General features: G+C 44.2%; 1 protein-coding gene across 1 annotated transcript in view; it reads right to left on the bottom strand.

The window, feature by feature from the left end:
* LOC146855526 (prolactin-like) overlaps positions 1–12353 on the bottom strand; it is a 22033-nt gene extending 9680 nt beyond the window's left edge. The window contains exon 1 of the mRNA XM_085650619.1: positions 12033–12353. Coding sequence (XP_085506745.1) covers positions 12033–12038 — 6 coding nt within the window. The 5' untranslated portion in view covers positions 12039–12353. The remainder of the gene's footprint in view (positions 1–12032) is intronic.
* Positions 12354–12769: the final 416 nt, after the last annotated feature.

Below are 12769 nucleotides of genomic sequence, written 5' to 3'. Positions count from 1 at the left end.
CTGTGCCATTAATTTTGGTGAATTACGAGTAGTGGCTGAATAAGATGCATTATGGTAAAGCCAGTAAGTTTTACAAATGAAATTGTCTGTTTTCTCTGTTAATGCTTGTGTCTTTAACTAATTGGAATCATTTTATCATGTGACTTTTTTGTTTTAAACTATATATACAGCGTGATAGGTCCAGCGTGTCATGTGATCAAGACTGCCGTTGGGCAGTCGAAAGGCGTCAGGCTGGGCACTTGCTTTGAATTTTTTCTGCACTTGCACTTTTGAATCTGCATAATAAAAGAAAAAAAAGTTTTAACCACGTTGGAGGTCCGTACCTGTTCTTTGATCAAAATCGTGATAGTTCCAGGATTGTGGTTTTCCATATATATATAGCAAGCATGTCATTTGAGATGTCATCAATGATGTCATGAGTGATGTCACTGACCATGTCATGAGTGATGTAATATGTGACGTCATCAGCAGTGCATTGCGGGCGCGCGAGTTATAGTTAGCTGAACTAACTATAACAGGGGAATTTCAATGGTTTTGTACAAGTGAAAAGTCCAGCTAACTATAACACCCCTGAAACCTATGGTTTTTTCAGTAAATTTCTGAGGTTTTTTAAATGCTAATTCCTAACTATAACGTGCCTGAAACCTATGGTTTTTTCTGTGAATTTCAAAGGTTTTTTAAATGCTAATTTCTAACTATGCCTACAGAGATAGGACATGTGAAGAAAGAAGAAAAAATGCACAGAAAGAAACAAAAGAAGTGCAGAAAGAAGCAACAGAAGTCCTCAAATACAAAGATAAGTGCAGGAAGAAGGATAACGTGCAGAAAGAACAAAAAGAAGAGCAGAAAGAAGCCTTGTTGCAAAATCATCCTGTATTCTCAACTTTTTCAGACGGATACTGGTGGTAACTGAGTCTGACTAACCAGTCCTAGAGCCAGTGCTATGTTAAAAGACACTTAGAATACAGTGAAAACACCTACATACACTAGGGAACATTATGCGTTGGGGTCCCCCTGTGATTAGCATGACCTCCTCTGTAAGCCCCTAGTATATAATAGGGCAGGGGGATTAAAACTACCTCTTAAAACAGGCCACAGGGCGTTTTTGCACACGTTAACTCAGGCCCCGTCCCCTCCCTTCACCACTGTGTAAACACGCCCTGTGTCCGTTTTTAGTTGGGAGATTAAGTTCATTTAAATCCTGAGGGTCCCTAGGGTCCAACTAGCCCACTAGGTACCTCCAGTAAGTGCCACAGAGCTGTGTTGCAGAGAGGTGTAAAAAGTGGCACGGCCTGGACCACCACTCTGCAATGCAGCTCAGTGGCGCTTACTGGAAGCACTTGGTGGGCTAGTTAGCCCCCAGGGGCCCTCAGTATTGAAGGGAAATTATATCCCCAATTTAAAACGTGCCATAGTGCGTGTTTGCACACGTCACCTCAGGCCCCGTCCCCTCCCTTCACCACTGTGTAAACGCGCCCTGTGGCTGTTCTAAGTTGAGAGATTAAGTCCCCTTGCATCCTAAGGGTCCCTAGGGTCAAACTAGACCACTAGGTACCTCCAGTAAGCGCCACAGAGCTGTGTTGCAGAGAGGTGTAAAAAGGGGCTTGGCCTCAGAACACCTGTCTGCAGCGCAGCTCCCTGGCGCATACTGGAGATGCCTGTTGGGGGCGCGTTTAAAGAGTGCTGCACGGAGCGGGCATGGCCTCCGGCACGATGCCAGTCTTTTATTTATTTTAATTTTTTAAGAAGGGGGGCTGTGTGGTTCCCCTTCTTATTCTAATGTATTGGCCCTGATGACCCCATCCCCCAGGGCTTGTCTCCAAATTATATTTTTTTGACCCCAATCCCCAGGGCCGGCCACTGTTTTTTATTATTTTTAAAAAATATATATATTTATAGACACACCTAGGACATGCTGGACAAACCGTACGTACCTATCACCATGACGATTTGCGTGATATTCATTAAAAGGCGACTATGCATGCAATGAATCCATGTGGAATGTATTTACACCACTAGTGAAGCTCTGACATGTCTGATGCCCTACCGTGGCTAATCCTGGTAGACACCCTTGTCGTTTATTTATACAAACATGGGTAGCTATTGACGGGCACATTTAATACACATGCACACCAAGCCATTCAAAGGGGATTCGACAAAAATTCGACCAAAACTATGCAAGAAACCCCCCTCACGGTTAATAAAACACACATCCACTGCCGGATGTGTAATACTTTTTATTTTACTCTCTGGAAAGGGGACGAACGTCACTTGAGAGTCACAGCGCGCTCCTGACAGAGCCCAATGCTGTGTTACACCCACCATTGCCTGTCGAGTGCCACACACCTCTGTGTTGTATTCCACTAGCTACTGCATATGCTATGACACTCTCTGGCCCATGTGCACTGTAACACCACCCCGTGAATATGTCAATGCCACACTTGTCTTCGCACGGGTTATATTGCCCCATCTAACGTGCCTTCCTCGATGCCTATGTTATAACGCACAGTGCTATGCCATACATATTACAATCTGGGATCCATATCTTTGTCACAGTGCATATGCAACGTTACACTCCCCAGCACATATTTTATATTACAACTTTAGAGACTAGTTAGGTTACACAACACTGCCCTGTGCATATTACACTCCATCTATCTCGCGCTCTCCAATGAATCTGTCATTGCGCACAATGTATTGCATATTATATTTCACGCCCGGTTCATCTTATATCACACTTTTTGGTGCATAGTTTATACCATACACTATATTTAGTTTTCATTTTCAATCGTGCGCTCAGGACTATGTTCTATATAACACTGTGTTCACCTACCCTTTTCACGGGCATTACATTTTGCGATAGGGGGTGGAGGGTCAGGGGGTGTTTCTGCCAAGTGAGCCCAGAATCACAGTCACAAACGTCCTCTTCTTCCTGAATAAAAGTGAGATTATGCTGCATACTTGTTCATATTTTAAGTAGTTCGCACAGACACAATGTTTTAAAAACAATAAAGTTCCTAATACCCGCCTTCTCTGAACAGTTAGCTTGCTGCCCCATCCCCCTCCTCCCTTTCCTCTGTTGTGTGAATCCATGGACTAGCCTCCTCCCTCCTGCCATGCATGGTCTGATGTGCTGCCACTGCCCTCAATTTAGTATGATGTACCAGTCCACTCGTCCTGCCCTCCATTGCCCAATACTATGCCCCATCATTGACCTCCTGCTTAAACTCTGTGCTTAGCTTGCTGCCCCTATTCTCCTTCCCCCTGCCCTCCGATGTCTTTGTGCATGCCCCTGATCCATCCTTTTTGCCCACCATGTCCCATGGACCTGCCACTCCTATCTACGCTGAGTGTTCTGTTGAGCTGCCACTCCCCTCCCACCTGCCTAGCATTGTCAGATGACTGTAACCTGTCCCTGTCACCTCCACCCTGCCTGTCCACATGCCATGCCCCTATCCTCTTCCTCCTGTCCTACATGGTCCATTGTACTGCCACACCCTTCTGCCCTCCCTGGTCTGTTGTGCTGCAGCTGCTCCTCCTGCCTGCCCCATGTGGTCTGTTGTGAGGTCCCTTCCCCTGAACTTTCTTGTCTGTGCACAGGTCCTGACCCTCCCTTCTATCCTCCATCGTCCTTTGTGCATGCCCCTCCACCCTCCTTCTTGCCCATTATAGCCATTGTGCTGCCACTAACCCTCCCACTTGCCATGCATGGTCTTCTGTGCTGCCATGGTCCCTCCCACCTTCCCTGTGTGGTCAGTTAGCTGCCCCTGACCCCCTCCCACCTTCCCTCCATGGTCTGTGTGTATGCCATCACAGTCTCACTGTTGCTCTTCATGGTGTGTCTTGCTTCTAGTGCCCATCCTGCCTGACCTCCATGGCTATCTTGCTGCTCCTGCCCTGCCCCCTTGCCCCCAGCCCTACTCCCTCCCTCCTGGCTTGTCTGTTCCATTGTAATGCCCCTGATCTGTCCCTCCTGCCCTTTATGGTCTGTTATGCTGCAGCTTTCTCTCCTGTCTGTCCATTATGGTCAGCTAGCTACCATTGCCTCTTGCCCCTCTGTTCTCTGTTGTCCATGTGCATGGTCCTGTCCCCTCCCTCTTGCTTTCTATGGATTGTTGTGCTGCACTCCCGTGTGGTGTATTGTGCTGCTGCAAACCCTGATGCCTGCCCTGCAGGGTCAGTTTGGTGCACCTCTCCATGTCCCTCCTGTCCTCTGTTATCCAAGTCCATGTCCCTATCCCATTTCCTTCCATGATCCAATGTACCATACTTGCGAACATTTTGAACTTGGTAAGAGGGAGATTTTGAAAAAAAACTGGAGTATTGATTTTCCCCTTTGAGTTACATTGAAAAAGAGGATATTGTAGACAGGAGACAGATCAAATAAAGCCCATTTGAGCTTAAAAACATTGGACGTTTCCTGGCTGAATCGGGTCTGTTGGCATGTATGGTTGTACTACCATTGCCTCTTCCTTCTGCCCACAATGGTCTATTACATTGCCACAGGCTTGAAGGAGGGTAGATTTTGTATCACAGGGGGCCCCTGGCCCGTTCTGTCCACACCTGAAGTATGAGACCCTTGTCCTTGCCCTGCCAGCTGCATTTGTAGGCCGTATTAAATTGACCAGCGGGTCCTGTGTTGCTATATAATTATCCTGAGACATCCTTACCACTCAGCCAGTATAAAACCCCTGTGTAGGCCCTTCTGTTCAATATGTAGGCCTCTTTGTTAAATTGACCATAGCTCTGCAATTTTAGTGTATAGCAGTCTGAAGGCAGGTCTGCGAGGCCTTCTGCTCCAAACCAGTAGCCCCCACCCTACCCGAGTGCTCCGTGCTCGGTATCAAAGTTCAACATCCCCCTGAAGCTGTCGACATACAGTAGGCTGCATCCTGGACTGGTACTTGCTTCCTGGGCAGGTTTCCCGCTTTTAAGGAAGTGGCAACCGCAGAGCGTCAAGTTAGGAGAACTGAGGAGATTTTATACATGAATATATTGAATTCCCGTACAATACCCATTATTTTGCTCTATGGAACTTACGATAAGCGATTGGCCTGAGAGACTGACCTTTTCACCCAGTCCATTGTCAGCATTAAGTGGGTAAATGACGAAATGTCTGGTAAAATCTGCAGACGAAGCTTTTGGGTAGCATACGTAGGTAGATGTAGCGTGCAAAGGAGCCCACAAAATGATATAAAAAGGGAGCACCCACAGATATCGACGGACTACCTCGCCGTCTGTATGTAGGTTAACAGGCAGTGCAGGTTTTCCCCAAGAGCTGGGAGCTCTTGTCTTCCTTTGCTTAAAATGTCTTGCTCTGCTTTGCTTGAAGTATCTTATTCTATTTTACCTATATGAAATGTCATGTTATGTTTAACCATTGTTCTCTTTACTTTTGCATTTAAAGGATTTTGTATTGTAATTGCAGGAATGCTTGCTCTAAGAGTAAACGTGAGTGTTCCTAGGTAACATTTTCCTTGGTGTAACTTGTTTCTCATGATGCATTTATAGATGTGTTTTCTCTCTCTCTCTGTCAGTACATTAATTGAGATACAGAGAATATCATGACAGCTGTATGATTATCTGGATTCTGTATTTTGTACTTTATGTCTCTATTCTGCGGTTTCTTTGAAGTTGCATCTTCTCATTAAACTGCCATTGTATTCTGCCTCCAATTCCATGTCTCATATGTCTGTTTTCTTCATTTTTGGAGCAAGCGTTCCTAGGCACCCCGGCTCAAATTAAGGTGCCCCTTTTGTCCCTGACTCACTCTCCTGCTCAGTTCTGTGGTGGCTCCCGGGGATCTGGGGACCGCCCCTAGCTTCCTTGACCCGTAATAGATCTTGCCTCCAACAGCCTCTCTTGCAAGTCCTGTATTGTTGGTTTGTTGCCCCTGCCCCCCTTTCCACTGCCCTCCATAGTCTGTTGTGCTTCCACGGCCCTTCCTGCCTGCTCAGTGTGGTTAAATTGTTGCCTGTGCACCCTCCTACCTGCCTTCAATTTTCAGAGTCCGTGCCCCTGGCCTCTGCCTCTCAACAGTATCCTAATGAACAACTAGATTGCTAACATTCTATATTTATTACAAAAGTGTGGAACGCCTGACATCATCTTGATGTAATCAAAACTGTAATACCTAGAGCATTTCCTTTAGAAATTACATATATGAGAGGGTCTTATTGGCATCAAAATTATGGTTAGTGCTCTAAAAGGCTAAAATAAGGACATATTTTCTGAGTTTTCAAATAGCGACAAAGCACTTTTAAATTATTTGTTATCTTTATGTTTTTTTATCCAGTTGACCACTTGATTAAATGTTGCACTTAGGGGAGATGATGTGGTGTTACTTCCAGAACTGCAGACTTTGCAACTGGGGAACCAGGTTGAAGTTTCTGCTTCAGCTCGACATTCTGTGATTCTGGTCAAATCACTTAGTCTCCCCATGTCTACAACCAAAATGAATGTGTTCTTGTGTGATGTAACCAATGCTCATGTAAAGCACTCCAATACCTGACAAGTCTGCACTATATAACACTGCAAAAACACAAAATAATAAGTGTTTTGCACACTTCTGTCATTGGGCTATATTTGGGCTACATCTGGGTGATTTTGGGCTACATTTGGGCTCTTTTGTCTCCGGTGGCCATCTTGGGAGATTTATTTGTTATGAAGTTTCCTAATTTCCTCATGTACTGCAGTCTCCTCAGTAGGAAATGCTTTCAGTTTTTTACTTTGATTCCATCATGAAGGTATTCAGATATGTCACACATTTGCCATAAATTCTGAATGTTAGCACTCTAGTTGCTCATTAGATCATTGTAGTAAAACTACTGCACCATGGAAGTCTGCTCCTGGTATTAAAAGTGCATGTTTCAGTCTGCATGTCAGAATTTTTTTAATGAAATAGAAGAGGATTTGAGAAGTCACTCAAAATGTGCCCTCATTTTCTTTCTTCAGCATTAATCATAATTTCTATGGCAAAATGAACATCCTCATTGTGTTCCTTTTTAAATTAAATGTTTTAAGTGTTACCAGTTTATTCCAATCAAGATGGCTTCAGGTGTGCCATACTTTTGTCATAATGAAGACAGTAAGCGCTCTAGTTGTTTTTAAGAACATTCTGGGACATTCTGTCATTGGGCTATACTTGGGCTACATCTGGGTGATATTTGGGCTACATTTGGGCTCTTTTGTCTCTGATGGCCATCTTGGGAGACTTATTTGTTATGAAGTTTCCTAATTTCCTCATTTACTGCAGTCTCCTCAGTAGGAAATACTTTCAGTTTTTTACTTTGATTCCATCAAGAAGGCATTCAGATGTGTCACACATTTGCCATAAATTCAGAATGTTAGCACTCTTTTTGCTCATTAGATCACTGTAGTAAAGCTACTGCTCACCAGGGAAAACTGCTGCTGGTATTGAAAGTGCATGTTTCAGTCTGCATGTCAGAATTTTTTAATGAAATAGAAGAGGATTTGAGAAGTCACTCAAAATGTGCCCTAATTTTTCTTTCTGCAGCACTAATCATACTTTTTATTGAAAAATGAACCCCCTCATTTTGTTCCTTTTTAAATTAAATGTTTTAAGAGTTACCACTTTAATCCAAGCAAGATGGCTTCAGGTGTGCCATACGTTTATCATAAGTAGGACTGTTAGCGCTCTAGTAGTTCTTTGGAACACTCTGGGAAGCTGCAGTAGAACACAAAGGAATCAACTGACAGTCTCTGCCCTTGTTGGATGTACATGTTTTACTGAGAATGTCAGACTTCATTCTCACATGACTGAGAAAGATAATGTGAATATACAGAAAATAAGCTCTCAGTTTAGCCTATAGATCACCTTCCAAACCTCTGTGGTAAAAGCATGAGAAAATATTTTTCTCTCAATCATGATATCCCAGCAGAAGGCTTTTTCACATGGTGAAATCACCTTAGAACATACCACAATTCCTAAAATGAGTATGGTACCATCAACAAATGATTTATAATGTAACTAAAGTCTTAAAACCTTCTATTAACTGCAATGCTTTTTAATGAGGTGCTATCATGTATATTGGTCCCAAGATGGCTGCCAACACTTCTTGGATGAAGTGCTGACAGCCAATCAGATCTCAGGATGAGATGTGTGGTTAGGCTCCGCCCACATATATATATGCTTTTAAATGCTATTTTCTCAGGATCTACTGAACAGATTTACACCAAACCTACAAAAGGCACTTCCTTGACCTGAGGACTACCTCTCTGCCAAATTTCAAGTAATTCTGTTCAGCCGTTCGGGCTGTAGCTGTGTCTAAAGGTCCTATGGAAAAATGCATGGGAAAAACGCGTTTTGGGACCCCCCTTTTATCTCAGTCCCCGCTTGACGAATCCCCCCGAGACTTTCAGGGTAGGAGCGGAGCGTAGCGCCCCACCTATTTTGAAAAATTCGCGAGGATTCGTCAACCGGCGCCAAAGTTATTCAAAATAGAATGTTGCGGATTTCCTATGGAAACGTGGTCCTAACTATAACTACCTACTGGCGACCGCCAGTAGGTAATATATATATATATATATATTATCAACTACTGGCAGCCACTAGTAGGTAGTTATAGTCAGGACCTTGTTGCCATAGGAAAATCATTTTTTGACGTGCCTATAATTTTGGCGCCGTTTAATGAATCTTCACGAAAGTTTCCAAAAAAAGTGTGGTGTGATTCTAGTTGTGCATGGAGAGTTTCTGGTTGATCCGTCAAGCGACGGACAAAAAAAAGGAGGGGGCATCAAAAAGGGGTTTTCCAATGTTAATTTGCATTGAGATTTTAAACATGACTTCAGCCCAATCTGCTTGACAGAATTTCACCAAATTTGGCAGAAAGTTAACTCTTGGTCCAGAAAGAGCCCTTTTTGTTATTTGGTCCAGAAAGAATCATTTTTTTCATTTTATGTAAATCCATTCTTTCCATAGTTTGGGAGTTATAAAAGAAAAAAGCAAATTTGTATGTCTGGGGACGCGAAGGCTTCACGAACCCTACCGATCTCATGCTGAGATCTGATTGGTAGCCAACACTTCAACCAGGAAGTGTTGGCAGGCATTTTGGGACTCAGTCAGTAGGTAGTTATAGTTTAGGTAGCTATAGTTAGGACCACATTTCCATAGGAAAAGCGTTTTTTCTCATGTCTCCACTGCTCAAACCTCTGCGAGGCCCTGAGTACCCCATCCACAATTACCATCGTGAATTTTCAAAGGAGGGTGGGTGTACAGCCCCCTCCATGGGCCATTCTAAGGCCATAGGGACCCCATCTCCCAGGGCCGGCTCCATTGTAGTGTCCCAGGAACCCCAACTTCCAGGACACCATAGATTCCCTGCCCGTGTGAGCGAAGCAAGGAGAATAAAGGTTTCTCTCTGCCCGCGCTTTGCGGGCAAGAAAAAAACACAGAATTATTCACAGCAGGAGTAGAAGAAAAGTGCTTGCGTGGGGTGGGAGCAATGCCAGCTCCCGCTATATCTGAGATTGGGACTGACAGGGAAGTTGACAAGGATGCAGGAGCTTTGGGGCTCCTCCCACAGCCCCCAACGTGCCCTCCCTTATACCAAAAATTACCTCTAATATGCCAGCAGTAACATGTTACATGGGGTGCCTCCGTAAGACCAGAAGTGCCTCCAATATGCCAGGAGTAGACTCACAAGCAAACACACAATATCTCTAATACTGATTCACTGTCATATACTCACACACACTTACATGTTTACATACTGTTTCACACTGTCTCACTCACATGTCCAAACACTTTCTCACTCACATGTTCACAGACTGTCTCACTCACTACCTCACTAACATGCTCATAGTGCCTCACTCCCAGTATCTCATTCACATAGCCTCACACACACCCTCATATACAGTCTTACATGTACACTCACACTGTCTAACTTATACACGGTCTCATTCACAATACATCTCACTCACCTACTCACTGTCTCACTCATATGCTCCACTAACTGTCCCATTGATATTCTCTCACACACACTATCTCATTAAAATACTGTTTTACTCAAATGCTCTCTCACTGTCTCACTCACACATTGTTTCACACACTTTTATGCTGCCTCACTCACATGTTCACTGAGATGCTCACTTTCTCACTTGCGCTGTTGCAATCACACTGCCTCATTTACACAATATCTCAGTCACATATTGTCTCACACACATGCTCTCTGTGTCACTTGCTCACTTATTGTCTCACTCTGATGCTCACATTGTCTCTCTCACACTCTAACATAGTGTTGCACACACTGTCTCAATCACATGCTGTCTAATTTACTGTCTAACCTACTCATACACTATCTCATCCACAGGCACAGACATGCTCACACATTGTCTTCCATATGCACTCTGAATCACACAGTCTCTTTACATGCTGTCTCACTCACAAGCTCACATAGTCTCCTTTATGCTGACTAACTCACACACTGCCTCATTTATATACTGTATCATTCACATTCCCACTGACTCTCTCACCTACTCAGTGCCACTCACATACTCACTGTCTCATCCACACTTACACATAATCTCACTGACATAGACACTCACATGTTCACTACTCACTCACATACACACTTCCTCACTGACCCACGCGCTCCCTCACTCCTACAATTGTGAACATTTGGACTATTCCAGGTCACCTAAAGTTGTAAGAAGATTTAATGTACACTGAAGTGAGAAACGTTATGCTCATGTCCTGTCTCTTCAAAAACAATCAGACAGCACCACCAAGTGGTAGACTGTCATAAACAAGTGCTGGTGTTAAGAAAAAGGTGTGAAGTACTGACCAACACTGGCACAAATTAAGCACCGACTCACTCATTCTGATTCAGAATATTTCATTCGGATATAGCATACATCCATAAAAGTTGCATTAAAATCCATAACCATTAAAACATGTAATATTACAAAACAGGATGTCAATATACATTGCAGCAAGCAGGTAATAACAGTACGTTAAAACAGTAATAGCAGTATGAATGTACAAACAGTAAAACCCACATAATATATGATTAACATAGCAGCATTCTAAGAACAACCCTAAAAGTAATGCCTTATAAGTAGCAGAGTCAGGAGAGAATAGTGCTACATGCCTTCACAGCAGATTTTAAAAACGAGCCCACATGCAACACAATTTCTAGTTCAGATAATTGCAATAAAAAAACATAAAAGATGGTCTCACCTGCCTGTTATCCCAACATTTATTTTTTTAAACTAGAATTAAAAAATGTTTTTTATGTCTTTACCAAGTTGGAATATAACTTAGCGGGAACCACAACAGAAATGTAACTGTGTCTGCCATAAACTGAAATAATAATGAGCCTTTCCTCTGCCCATGAACATACCATAGATAGTTGGTGGTATTGTTTGGCACAATCCTGCTATGGTAGGCCACAACGCTGGATTTCTTCAATTCCCTGTTAAGTCGTTGGGAGCACTCATGGTTGTACAGGGCTTGACGAACATGCTTTTTGTTAAGGGTATTACAAAAGTCAGGCACCACAAAAGTATGCAGCTGTTCAATGCTATGATATGCAGTTTTTACATAGGCTAGGCAAGGATTGCGCATACCTCTTTCACACGAGAGACCATCCAAGATAATGTCCCTTGCTAGACTGGCCTCTACATTTCGCCATATGGCCAGCCATAATAGTGCTGGGCACACACTAATACAATCTTCCAAAAAGGGCAAGCCCAGCTCTTCGTGGCAGATGAAACCTGGGGATGAAATGGGGACAGAAAGAAGTCCCCTACAAAAGCCCTTTTCTCCGCACTAAAATAGACGCACAGTTTGATATGCCTCAAACTTCAGCGCAGTACATTTTGATGGAAATACATTGGGACTTGTAAATCTGCAATAACGGGCTGAGCGAGTCAACCCCCACGCGCTGCGGAAGGATACATAGCAAGCTGACACTCATTCATTCACACTTACACATACAAGTTAGTGCACACACACAGTCTCCCACACACTCAAGCACACATAGTATATTGAGAGCATTTTTGTTTTTTACCTTCATGTGACTACACGGGCCCTGCTTCTGCTCCTCAGTTTCACCTGCTTCCTTAGGAGATGCGGCCTCAACCACTAGAGCGGGAACCTGAGAGCTGGAGCCGAGCGGTGCCTCAGAATGGGCCCAGCGTGCCGGAGTCCAAGCTGACACTCTGACCACGCGCTAGCTTTCAGCCTCCTGCTTCCTTCAACCCTTTCCAAACTCAACGACACGCTGGAAAAGCGTGAGCAGACAGACTGATCGGCCTGTAGACCCACGCACCGTAATGCTGGAGCCTGAAGCGCGTGGGTTGTCTCTAGCAGACACACTGCAGTGCGTCACACACGGGGAGACACTGAGGCATGGCAGACCTTGAGGCCAGGACTTGCTCAGCCCTGGACCAGCTGTCTGATGCCGGCGCATGCGCTCGAGTCGCGGCAGCCATCAGACAGATGCCCCTGCCGCCCTCAGGCTGCTCGACCCTTCTGAGGCTCAGCATGTTTCTACTATACTAACCGTGATTAATTAATATTTCAGAAGGCATCAATCAAACAGTAATCCTAAAGCAAGATGGAACCTTTAAAAAGTGGTCACAAATGCTTCCGGGGTGCTCCAGTATTGTGGCACCCGTGCCATTGAGTGTGCCCCTCCGAGCAAACCAGGGGCATGCACCCATCCCTCACCAGACCGCGGACTGGTACTGTCTCCCTCGATGCTCTTCCTAAAGGCAAGGGTTTCATTCATCCTATATATGTCTT

Source organism: Triturus cristatus, chromosome 4_1 (genome assembly GCF_964204655.1).
Source record: "Triturus cristatus chromosome 4_1, aTriCri1.1, whole genome shotgun sequence".
Classification (NCBI taxonomy): Eukaryota; Metazoa; Chordata; class Amphibia; order Caudata; family Salamandridae; genus Triturus; species Triturus cristatus.
Note: the sequence above shows the minus strand (reverse complement) of the source record. Positions and strands in the feature narration are given on the sequence as shown.